At 31.2% G+C, this 12,500-nt stretch overlaps 1 protein-coding gene across 3 annotated transcripts in view; it reads right to left on the bottom strand.

Annotated features, from left to right (window-relative positions):
• Myo10A (Myosin 10A) overlaps window positions 1–12,500 on the bottom strand; it is a 418,782-nt gene that overhangs the window by 306,360 nt on the left and 99,922 nt on the right. For all 3 annotated transcript variants that reach the window (XM_068378794.1, XM_068378796.1, XM_068378795.1), the window contains exons 4-11: window positions 10,499–10,587; window positions 8,982–9,045; window positions 7,640–7,749; window positions 6,392–6,483; window positions 4,940–5,123; window positions 4,271–4,448; window positions 2,919–3,042; window positions 1,199–1,353 (exon numbers count right to left, since the gene is read on the bottom strand). In XM_068378794.1, coding sequence (XP_068234895.1) covers window positions 1,199–1,353; window positions 2,919–3,042; window positions 4,271–4,448; window positions 4,940–5,123; window positions 6,392–6,483; window positions 7,640–7,749; window positions 8,982–9,045; window positions 10,499–10,587 — 996 coding nt within the window. The remainder of the gene's footprint in view (window positions 1–1,198; window positions 1,354–2,918; window positions 3,043–4,270; window positions 4,449–4,939; window positions 5,124–6,391; window positions 6,484–7,639; window positions 7,750–8,981; window positions 9,046–10,498; window positions 10,588–12,500) is intronic.

Below are 12,500 nucleotides of genomic sequence, written 5' to 3'. Positions count from 1 at the left end.
TCATTTCTTTTGCATACTTCCTCATTCATGTTTCCTTTTTTTGACTGCGTTACTTCTATTTCTTTCATTTATTTAACTGAAAATTAATTGCTTGTATAAAAATTTCGGGGAATCACTCTTGTAATGGAAATCACAAAAATGGATTGGAAAAATCATCAAGAGGATAAACTCGGAGATAATCTACTATAATCAATAGAAAATACTCAAAACCTGAGGCAAGACTTCACCAAATCTATAAAAGAATTAAGAACTTAAACAAAATTAATATGCATTGGAACCACGAAAAGTGATGCCAATATTTGGAAGACACCAAAAAACATTTTGTAACTTAGGTAACAAGGATTAAAACTGCTTCTGGCGTGTGACCACAAAAAAGAACTGTACTTTATTTACTTAACGTATACAGTACATATACGTGTTCTAATTTATTAATTCTATTCTCCAAAACTGAGTTTAGTATTTCTTGCTCCTTTACTATTTCGCACAGATAAAAATGTGTAGCCTACTGAGAGGGGAGTTAGGTAAAAATGAGGTACAATCAATTAATAAGTATGTTCCTTGGATACAACTCTACATTAGGAAAAGCAGATTACTCTAGGAAAATACTACGGAAGCAGAACAGCATTCTTTAGTCCTGGATGAAGCCTTCATTACTAAGAGGCCTACAATATAAATAAATGGCTCAGAAATTTTCAACAATAAATACTAAAAGCCAAAACAGGAAAAATCCTAATTAAGCCATAATAATTACTATACTAAAACAAACTACATTCTATTGATGCTGATATTATATCAACATTCACACTACAGTACAAGCATAAAAAGCAAATACTTAAAAAATTAAATTAATGGTACTGATCAAAGGATTATTATATCTCAAAAGGTCTTATATCCATATATCCTTGAAGAAACTAAATAAATGGCAAACCCAAAATCCATTTGAGAACTAAATAGTCAATTAATACAGATTGCAACGAATTGCAAGGGATAACCGCTATGTTAACCAATGGTAGTGAAATAAAGTATATTTTGATGCTTATAGTTCATTACAAGTAAATGGTAAACTGATTACAAAGCCCCATCCATTCTTATCATATCCTCATAAAACCCTTTTATCTTTATTACCCCATCATATAATAAATCATCAACAACTAATCATTGAGAATGAAAATATAGAATAAAATATAAGCAAGCTTACCGTAATCTTGGTGGTAAGTGCCCTTTTGATTCCTTCAGCATCAATTTGGAGGAGATGTGACGCCCATTTGATTTCGGCTTCGCTGCCTATCTCCACACCTTCCTGTCCGTGTCTCAGCTGCTTACGGTGGAAATACACGTTTCCAAGATGGAGGACTAAAAGAAAAGAAGTCAGTGAGTGTAGCTGTTGTTAGGTTACGGTGGCCTTATGCCAAACACAAGCAATTTCTCCTTTATTAATGACAATTAATTATAAGGCAGCCTCATAAATATTGGAAGCCTACAGTTGGGATGCAGGAATGAAGCTAAACTTTCAGAGAAACTACAGTAAATTTAGGAAATTTTGCTAAAAGCTAGAACAAAGTAGCACTAGATTCAAAATGTCTGGGAGAAATGAAAAATGAGTTTTTCATGTGAAGCAAAACAGATGGATAACAAGATGTCCTTACCTAACCTAAGGCCGAAAGAATTAAAGAAAGGGGAGAGGGTGAAGGAAGGAGGAGAATAAGAATTACAGTATTCATAATTATAAAGAAAGAAAAAGATTAGTCTGGAAAGGGAGGAAGGTCTAATAATTCACAAATTAGGATTGTTAAGTACAATTTTATCTATCCCCTTTGACTTTGCAGGTCTTTATAACTAACAGAATTCGTAAATTGAAATTAAAGACCCATGATTATATTGCTAACCTCCTTCAATAAGTTAACCAAGTTAGGATACAAAAAGTTCACATCACCACCGACGATGGAAGACGTCATAGTTAATCAAGAATGCTTGGATACATAAAGTAATATCTAATGCAAATGAAATCATCCCCACAGCAATCTAGGCTTACCACCTTAAGTCATTTAAATGTCTTTAAAATTGAAAGTACATTAGTTAAGATGGAGGCATTGAAGTCTGATGTCACGTTATAAATCAAATGTGGAACCAGTTTTGTATGCTATCTTTGAATAGGCATATTGTTTTCAAAAAGACTCCAAAGAAAATGGGTATTACTAAGTAAGGAAAAACTAAGTTTTAATTTAGCCTATGTATGCAACTTTGTGGGAATGGTGTTATCATAACATGCTGATTTGAGCAATAAAAATAAAGTTTGATTTTCAAAAGGAAATTTGATTTATTTCAATTAATAAAGGCAATTTTGAATGAGAAAATTAAATCAAAATATGTAACAAATTACAGTAATGGCTCCACAATGTAATTGAATAACAAAACATATTTGTTCAGTTAACTAATATTGGTAAGGATAAACTAAAATACATCAACATTGAGCAGATATTAAACATATTCTCTTCATCTTTAAACTCAACAAGCTATCAAGGAATTGTTAAACAAAGACAAAACAATGTTTACCAGGCATGATGGGGCTTAAATCTCAACCTATGATGAAATTACTTACTTTTTGAAATATGAGTTTAACTAGAAACAATTAGAATCTATTCTGTGCATGGTCAATTGTACCCACTAACACAATAATGCCTTGTATGGAAAGATGAAACAATGTAGACGACAATTTATCTCAATCTAACTTTTAGAAACATGCATATGAATAAATACAATAGAAAGCACAATAAGTTGAAATTTTCACAAAAAATACTTATGAAATATACTGTAATGTAAATAAACATAAAATCACTGGATCAAAAACAATCTTACAGATAGTAAAGAGGAGTTAAAAATAGAAATAAATGAAACAAATAACAAACGGAGACTCTCACCTGCAGCGAGAATTCTGAAGATGGCATCTTGTTCCTCGGTGGAGAAGCCCACCACCTGCATGGCAGAAAGTAAGGCCTGGAAGTCCTCACCGTCATACTTGCCCTCCAGTTGGCTGCTGCCTCCCTGTAGTTCAAGAAAATGAATCATTTTTTTCAGTTAATGATGAGAAGTGAGTTTAGAATACAATTTACAATATGCAAGACAAATTATTGTGGTGCTTTGTGATTTAAAGTTGAGCGATGATGCAAAATCAGGGTTAAACGGAATTTGCTATGCAACTCACAATACTGTTTGTTTGCACATTATCCTTTTAAGTGAGACTAAAAATTATATGTAAGAGCGAATGACTTATTGACATACTGTATTAAACTTTCAAGATTTTTTTTTTTACACTTGATATTGTTGCATCATTCGTCATCTTGTTATAACTACTGTAACACATGATCCTGCAAGTGATCACCGCCATTGAAAAATCACTACTATTACAACAGCAATATCTTATTCTAGCTATTTTCGAAATACTTTGAAAAATATTGCTTGCATAAGAAATCAACTCATAACGACTATATACATGTACTGTATTTTCTTATTCTCTGTTCACTCATGAATAAGGCATATCGATAAGAAAATAACCATTAACATTCTTTTCCAACCAATGTAATCAATATGTCAAGTGGTATTAGTCTAAAAAAAATTTATTAGGGCAATTGACGAAGTGTCTACACTACTGATATGGATGCAAAAAAAAGACATAGAATATATTAAGAGAAGTAGGCTGGAACAAAGGCCATTTTAAAGGTCTGACTAAACTGCTAAAGGGTAGAGTAGAGCATATTGTTGAACCATCCTGGAAATGTTCAATTACAGTAATGAGTATAAATTAAGAAGCTTTGCACTCATCTATTATTGGATATAGTGCCTGCAAACTTATTTTGCAGACTGAGCAGTTAGGAACCAGGAACCTACTACAAAAAAGAGCTGTGTATACTGATAATTTTTCTGTGCAACAACAATTGTCTGTAGATTAAACTCCAAATCTAAACAAAATATCATCCAATAGTGTGACAAACTTTTCTCACCACAGCCCTTACATAAATATACAGTGTGTAGGCACTTGGCCTGAGCATCAGTAACACATGTAACATCCCTAAAATTGACACATGGCATCTAAACTATGCTTTATATTACTGTCATGTTTGATGTTATGGACACACTGGAAGCCGTAGAGGTGAAACTACTATAATATCAAATTAATAAGTCAATGAGCGCTTGAGGACAGAGTCAGTAGGCTAAAGGAAGAAGGAGCAGGTTACTACAAAGGAGGGGGGGAGGTTTAAGTTCTCTGACTCACCTGATTGAGGTAGAAATACTTGTCGGCAGTAGTAAGGCCATACTTGGCCTTCTTCTCCTCCGGTAGCCCGGCTAAAAGCTCATAAAATACGTGGTAATTTCTTTCTTCGGGCGCCTGAGTGACTATGCGAGATTTTTCCAGAAGGTATTCTGTAATCTTGGCGCCTGTTATGACTCCACTGGGAGAGATATAATAATAGACAATTAATACAGTTTTTTGTGATGAATCAAATCTATCCCCCAAAATAATTATGGGTCTTTTAACAAAATGTTATTATATTTCATATTTATTTCATCACCTATATATATATATATATATATATATATATATATATATATATATATATATATATATATATATATATATATATATATATATATCACATCACTGAACTCCTACTTGTTCCGTTTTTATTAATTCAGTACGTCTACTTTTAGTGAATTAAAGATGATCCCTTAAAAAAATTAAAACCTATGAACCTGTGAGAGCTCAGTTGCTTCTCTGTGGCATGATTGCTTTCAAGGATATCTAGGAGAACATACTGTAAATATAGCTACATATATGAATACAAAATTACAATTAAGAATTAAAGAAGCAAACTCAGTACTGTATTGTAAATGTAATAAAAAAAAACGGAATACAGTAAAACAGAACATAAAAAACGCTTACTCTTTGAAATAAACTTCCAGGTACTTCCCAAACCTGGAAGAATTGTCGTTCTTCACTGTTTTCGCATTTCCAAAGGACTCCAGTAAAGGCGAAGCCTCCAAAATCTGTTCTGTGATCAAGTTGCTCTGAGATTTGTTGACAGCCGCTAAGTACTGCATGATCAGCTTCGTGGACTCCGTCTTGCCTGAGTTTAGATGCTCATGTTAATTTCATCAACAGAAGTATTTCTTCTTTCAAAATAAATGCTCTCTCTCTCTCTCTCTCTCTCTCTCTCTCTCTCTCTCTCTCTCTCTCTCTCTCTCTCTCTCTCTCTCTCTCTCTCTCTCTCTCTCTCTCTCTCTCTTTTTCCATTCTGATAAATTTCATCAAACCATCTATCTAACTGACAGTCTGACACCCTAACCACAACATAGCTCTTCCTCTACTATAAGCCCAACAGAATACACGCTCTATTCACTAACTTTGTCATCTGTTGTCAACACATGCCTAAACCACCTTAAAATACTCTGGCCAGTCCTTTCACTTTTGATAAAATTTTGGTATAAAATTACCACTTCTGTATATCTCAAAATTTCTCAGTATATCAATCCCTCTTACATTGCACACTACACTAACATAACAGATCAATTCAACAGCGTCTGAGCGTCTCCTAATTCCTTTCTTTTACGCACCCCAAATCCTCATTTAATTCTCATATATATATATATATATATATATATATATATATATATATATATATATATATATATATATATATATATATATATATATATATATATATATATATATATATATATATATATATACAAACCTTAGACATTGAATTCTAAAAAATAAACTAAAACGTAAGCTAAATTCCGGTTGTACAAAAGAGACCTACTTTATCAGCAACAAGCTTTGCATGAATGAATTAAAGACAAAATTGTGGATTTGTGGATCACATAATTGATCGAACTCTTTTCACCACTGCAATGAATAATTAAGACTTCCATTTCCCCTCATCCCCCAAGTGGTTAAATGCCTGATTAAAAGGCTCATACTTTGGCGGTTACATGATAAAAAAAAAAATGTCAGAAAAATCTACTTGAGCAACATCGCTATCGTAAATATGACTATAAGAAACCAAATAAAATGAACCAACTCACTTGCTCAGACACTAGACTACCCGATATACCACCGTTACCAAGGATTTTTTTTTTTTTTTTTTTTTTTGCTATCTATAAAGGAAATTAACTTCCTAAATAATAAGGCTATCAAAAATATTGTACCCAGAGTAACCCCAAACGATAAAACTTCAAAAATCTTATTTTTGAGAAGTTATAATAGAATATATTGAGAGAATTTTGGATTCATTTTTCTATCAATCTAAATAAACCTTAAGAAACGCATAAGATTATCATCTTAGTTCTAGATATTGCTCAGCACATTTTTTTTCATTAAATTGAGGATTACCTGCACCAGATTCTCCAGAGATGACAACGCACTGATTGACGCCATCTTTGCTCATCCGCGAATAGGCAGAGGAGCCGATGGCAAAAATGTGCCTGCGGGGAAAAGGAGATGTAATTAGGCAAAAAAAAAAAAAAAAAAAAAAAAAAAAAAAAAAAAAAAAAAAAATCCTGCCATTTGTGACTAAATGAAGAAGCTCAACATTCATTCTAAAAGACTCTATAGGAAATAACGAAATGTATGAAATAGAAAACATTCCAAAATCTTACCAGAAAAATTGGTTGATAAATGAAAAACAATAAAATACGTAGAAGTGTATTCGTGTAAGAAGGCTAAAAAATCGAATGATAAAACATTTTTTTTTAAATATTCAAGCAAAATTATTATGTGCAATACACAAATTGTCCTCTAGAAAATAGAGGTAAATCATAAAGATATTCTAAGATACAATATTTGGTAAAACATTAAAATCACTTCAAAAAGGAATATTGATTCATGGGAGAAAACCAGTTACTAAAAACATTTACGCACTATAAAACTGAAAAGATAGACACCCTTCATGATCTTTAAGATATAGAAAATAACAATGGAAGAATCATTATGAAGGATGCAGTCCCCTATGAATACTAACAGCAACTAAAAAGGAAAATTACAAATTGGAAACGTGATACATATTACATATTTCAAAAATCGCTAAAAAGGAAAATTAATATATGCAATCCACCCGTCAGAGAGAGAGAGAGAGAGAGAGAGAGAGAGAGAGAGAGAGAGAGAGAGAGAGAGAGAGAGAGAGAGAGAGAGAGAGAGAGAGAGAGAGAGAATATAAATTGATGAGATCCATTACAAAAAAAAAAAAGCATCTGACCCCATGTCAAATGATCCCGGAAGTAAGAAGAGGAAGTGGTCCTGGCTTGAATGCTTAAGACTGGCTGGCAGGAGTAAATTTGACCTTATAAACTTGAACTCCGGCCTCCGTACTCACAGCCAACCCGTTAATTAAGTTCTCATCTTAATCGTTTCAATATGACACAGATAGATAGATAGATAAATAAATAGATAGATAGATAGAAAAATAGGTAGATAGACTGATTGTTAACTTATAAATATGAAAGGAATTTTATATCCGTTAATTATTATACTACCGTTATTAGTTACATAAAAGCATTATTACACTTAAATATGAAAGGAATTTTATATCCGTTAATTATTATACTACCGTTATTAGTTACATAAAAGCATTATTACACTTACGGAGGTAAGGTTCCTAATATTTGTCCTTCATATTTTTTTACCATGTCGAGCCCATATATATCGAACATCCGATACGGGTTGACTGCTACTAATATGCTCCCCGTATATGTCTGTATAAAGAGAAAGAAATTATCAGTTTAATGGCAAATGACAACTAAACTGTATATATATATACTGTATATATATATATATATATATATATATATATATATATATATATATATATGTATATATATATATATATATATACATATATATATATATATATATATATATATATATATACATATATATACATATATATATATACATATATATATATATATATATATATATATATATATATATATATATATATATATATATATATATATATATATATATATATGTATATATATATATATATATATATATATATATATATATATATATATATATATATATATATATATATATATATATATATATCGTGCCACGGAATAATGTAGATAATGTAACAGAAGTACATGAAATGAATATCGACTATTGGTGTTTCACTCATCTGACATAGACAGAATAATAAAACCTCATTGACTTTTCATGGAGGGTAATGTACAGTATGTTGTCATAATGAAACTTCGTAATTTGTTTAACCAATTTTTTTATACAATAAGGAAAATATATCAACAGGGGGTAAAAGATGAAATATTTTCGTATAACCTTCCGGAAAAGTACTGCCTACAGTTTTTTTCACACATACATACATACATACATACATATAATACACACACACACACACACACACACACACACACACACACACACACACACACACACACACACACACACACACACACACATATATATATATATATATATATATATATATATATATATATATATATATATATATATATATATGACATGCCGATTTATTCTTAACAGGAAGCACCTGAAGAAAAACGAGCAACAAGTGTTAACTCATATTCTTGGATCGCCCTCTTGCGCTTTCTGGGCCTTGCTCTAGCTCACATCTTATTTCAACTTTCCTTTCGTCTCCTTCAAATACCTTCACATTCTTCCATCACAATCTAGAATTCCTTCTAACTCTACCGATTCCGTACTGCATCAATAGTTACATTAACCAAACCACAATGTAGCCTATTCACAGAACGCTTTCTTGTCACACAGCTTTGTACTTGCATCAACCATTTGGCCTTTCTCTCAATTCCCATTTCCCTCCATTCATTAAAGTAGTAAATAGCTAAGGAAGCAATACTGAATTGCTTTTGTGTGAGTGGACTTACCGCTAAATTCTGGTCATAGTTATTATTGTTAGAAAATAATTATATACAGTACTTACATATATATTTTCTTTGTCGTATCGTATTTTGAGATTCCATAATAATGACGCTTCGTTGAGGTCTCTGGTGGTGGAAAGAGAACAAATACGTTAGGGTATGATAAAAGAAGTAAATGAGTTTGAGAACATTTTAAACTGATACATTTATAAATACAGTGCACTGAGAGATACCTAAGATAAGAATATACAATGACTATAAACTCATAAGCACAAGCACAAATATACCAGATATATATATATATATATATATATATATATATATATATATATATATATATATATATATATATATATATATATATATATATATATATATATATATATATATATATATATCCTTTCCATCTTCCAAATACTTCAGAATTATAAAGTATTCTATCAACCTGCATTCGGTTATTGTCCCTATGTGTTCCAACTCTCTTGAAGTTCATATAATATTCACAACCAAAATTAGTTTTTTCAACATGGTTGGAAAATTACATTTACTCTTTCTAACTAGCCGATTGCATACGCGTATACAGTGTGTATAGTATACAAAAAACTCAGCATGCCAGCTCTCCATTTTTTTCAGGCTCAGTCATAGACAAGAAATCGAAATTGATACAATTACTAATAGACTTCAGATTTATAGTAAAACATTTCATGTAACCCCTCTTTAAAAATATGTCTATATAAACCTGTTTTCATTACACAATACCCAAATAATTTCTACTCTACATTTTTGTGAAAAAAAGAGAGAAAAAAAAATAATATAACGACATAACCATGAAGACGTTGTAGTAAGGCTGCCTTATTAGATTTTTGTTCGTCAGTCATCAGGAACAAGTATATTTGCAGCCGCACGCCACGGACATGGCTTCAAAATTCGCATTTTAAAAAGGCCTCCATTCCTTCAGACATCCTTTTACTGTTCACCGTCAAACAGTTCCATCTCTTCCCCCAGACAATATCACATCGCAGATGCTAGATCAAAATGGCCTCAAGCCAACATGAACATTCATTCTTTGAGCAGCCAATGTGGGTGCATAGTAAGCCTACAGTATATTTATCTCGAAGGTCATTTGCCATAGATTTTCACTTGAATAGTGTTTTTGAGGGTTGAGGAATGCAAGCTCTTCGAATTTACTAATGTTGCAGACTAAATCCTTTTAAAGGCTATATAATTAAATCACAACCTTAAAATCATTATCAGCTATAGCTTTTATCCTTACGTCTCTCCCTTATATTACAGCTTCATATCCTAAATAATGATAATAATAATAATAATAATAATAATAATAATAATAATAATAATAATAATAATAATAATAATAATAATAATAATAATAATAATTAGAAAGAATCCATAACTTGCCTTAAAGTTTCTTCGACTGAAGAAGCAATTCGTAAAAAGAACGAGAGCTCCGAACCTAGATCGATATCAGATCGCGATTTTTTATCACCAAATAATAATAATAAACATAATAAAAACACCATCAATAAGGACAATACCAAAGAATGTCTCCTTATCTACTTACGATAAACTAATCATATCCTCAACTCCATTGGGACCCAAGTCTTGTCTTCTCCGCACGGACGACAGGTTGGTCAGCGTGAAGACCTGAGACTGGGAGAAAAGAAACAAAAAATATATAACAAAAAAGACTGAAAATCTAAAACAATGATGTAAAAACTACAAAATTTTAATTAATGAGAAAAAAATACCGGTATAAATTGGTAAAAATATCATGAAATGCAGTAAAGAATGAAGACGAAAAATTCATAGTTTTATTAGTACAGTATACGATCATGAAAAAGGACAGAATAAATTATCATTAAATGAGACTGAATAAACAAAAGCAATTAAAACATTGAGAACAAAAGATAGAAATATAGTTCATGGTAGTATTAAATTCATTCAGTTATACGTTCTAAAGGATTGGACATATATATATATATATATATATATATATATATATATATATATATATATATATATATATATATATATACATATATATATATATATATATATATATATATATATATATATATATATATATATATATATATATATATATATATATATATACACGCATTTCCAAAGGGTCATTATGTAACTATTCATGTATAGATACGAAAAGATAAACTATTGCCTATCTGTACGGAGAGAGAGAGAGAGAGAGAGAGAGAGAGAGAGAGAGAGAGAGAGAGAGAGAGAGAGAGAGAGAGAGATGGGCGGGGTGGGGGTTACAATAGCACTGCCATTATATAATTTAAATTTGTTGCACATCTACAAATAGATATTGCTATCGATGTCGATATGCGAGAAAAACAACGCAGAAAACCACAAAGCTTTCGTTCTGGAGAAATGGAAAAGCCACTAGGTCACGAAGCGACTCTTTCTTTCTCTTTCGTAGATGCCACGCCCTTCTACTTCACTACAAAGACCCTGCTGGCTTCACATCACAGTATTAGGAAAGCAAGCGATGTTGACCAACAACCCAAAAATGATCCTGAAATGGAATGGGCAAATCTGTTTCATGCACAATCATTTTATTCAGAATTTTTGATACCTGTGATGAAACTTGATGTGTGGATGCCTTGGTGAATGGAAATTATTTTGTCCTTTACTTATTGTCAGTGTCATAAGTTAACTTGAAGGTCATCACTGTATTTAAAATAAAATTTAATGGTGGGTACGTTAATGGTTTATTACATAAAATATTCTTTACTTGGTGCTATTTTAAAATTTCACAGGTCTATTTAAGGAGAAACATTTTATTTACCAACATTTCTTTTTTTCCTCTGATTTCGATGAAACTTTATAAGAATGTATGTTGAACACGAGTGAGTACTTTATCAATATATCTAATTTCTTACATTTAACTATATTTCCAGACTACTTGTCAATTTAAATATTAACATTTTCTTTCTTTAAGAATTAGAGCTAACTTGTAGGTTCTTGTAATCTATTGCCCTTTTTATTTTACCCTGAACCATGTTTAAAAGTTCCTGATCACTCACTCCTCGGGGCAAAATTAATTTTCTAATCTGTTTTTGATAAAACTTGGAGGGTAGGTACTTTGAGCTTTGGTAAATCATTCATTCCCTGGTGATATTTATTTTTTTTATTTAACATTCTGCTAAAAATTTAGCATTACTTCGCCGAATCTCAAAAACTGTGAAAGTAAGAGGTATACAATTTTCAAAAGCTTTTGGAAGAAGATATACTTCCTCCCTCAGTTTGATGTAGAGTAAATCACACTTTTCACCTCAAAATCTCTATTATTCTTACAATTGCCTTGGTCACATTTCAAAATTATATCGATAATCAAAATACTCGCCATAATCTGTGACTTAAAAACAGTTTAATATATCACCTGGTGCTGTTATCACATTAAGAGCTATGGCATTATGCACTGCCGACGTTCACTAGTAATCTGTTCAGACTAGATACAGTTGAAATCTAGGTATTACCGTCTTCAATATTCAACATGAGTTGTACAATGGAACATATCAATAGAGTTATTAACCTGT

Source organism: Palaemon carinicauda, chromosome 8 (assembly GCF_036898095.1).
Source record: "Palaemon carinicauda isolate YSFRI2023 chromosome 8, ASM3689809v2, whole genome shotgun sequence".
NCBI classification, from domain to species: domain Eukaryota; kingdom Metazoa; phylum Arthropoda; class Malacostraca; order Decapoda; family Palaemonidae; genus Palaemon; species Palaemon carinicauda.
Note: the sequence above shows the minus strand (reverse complement) of the source record. Positions and strands in the feature narration are given on the sequence as shown.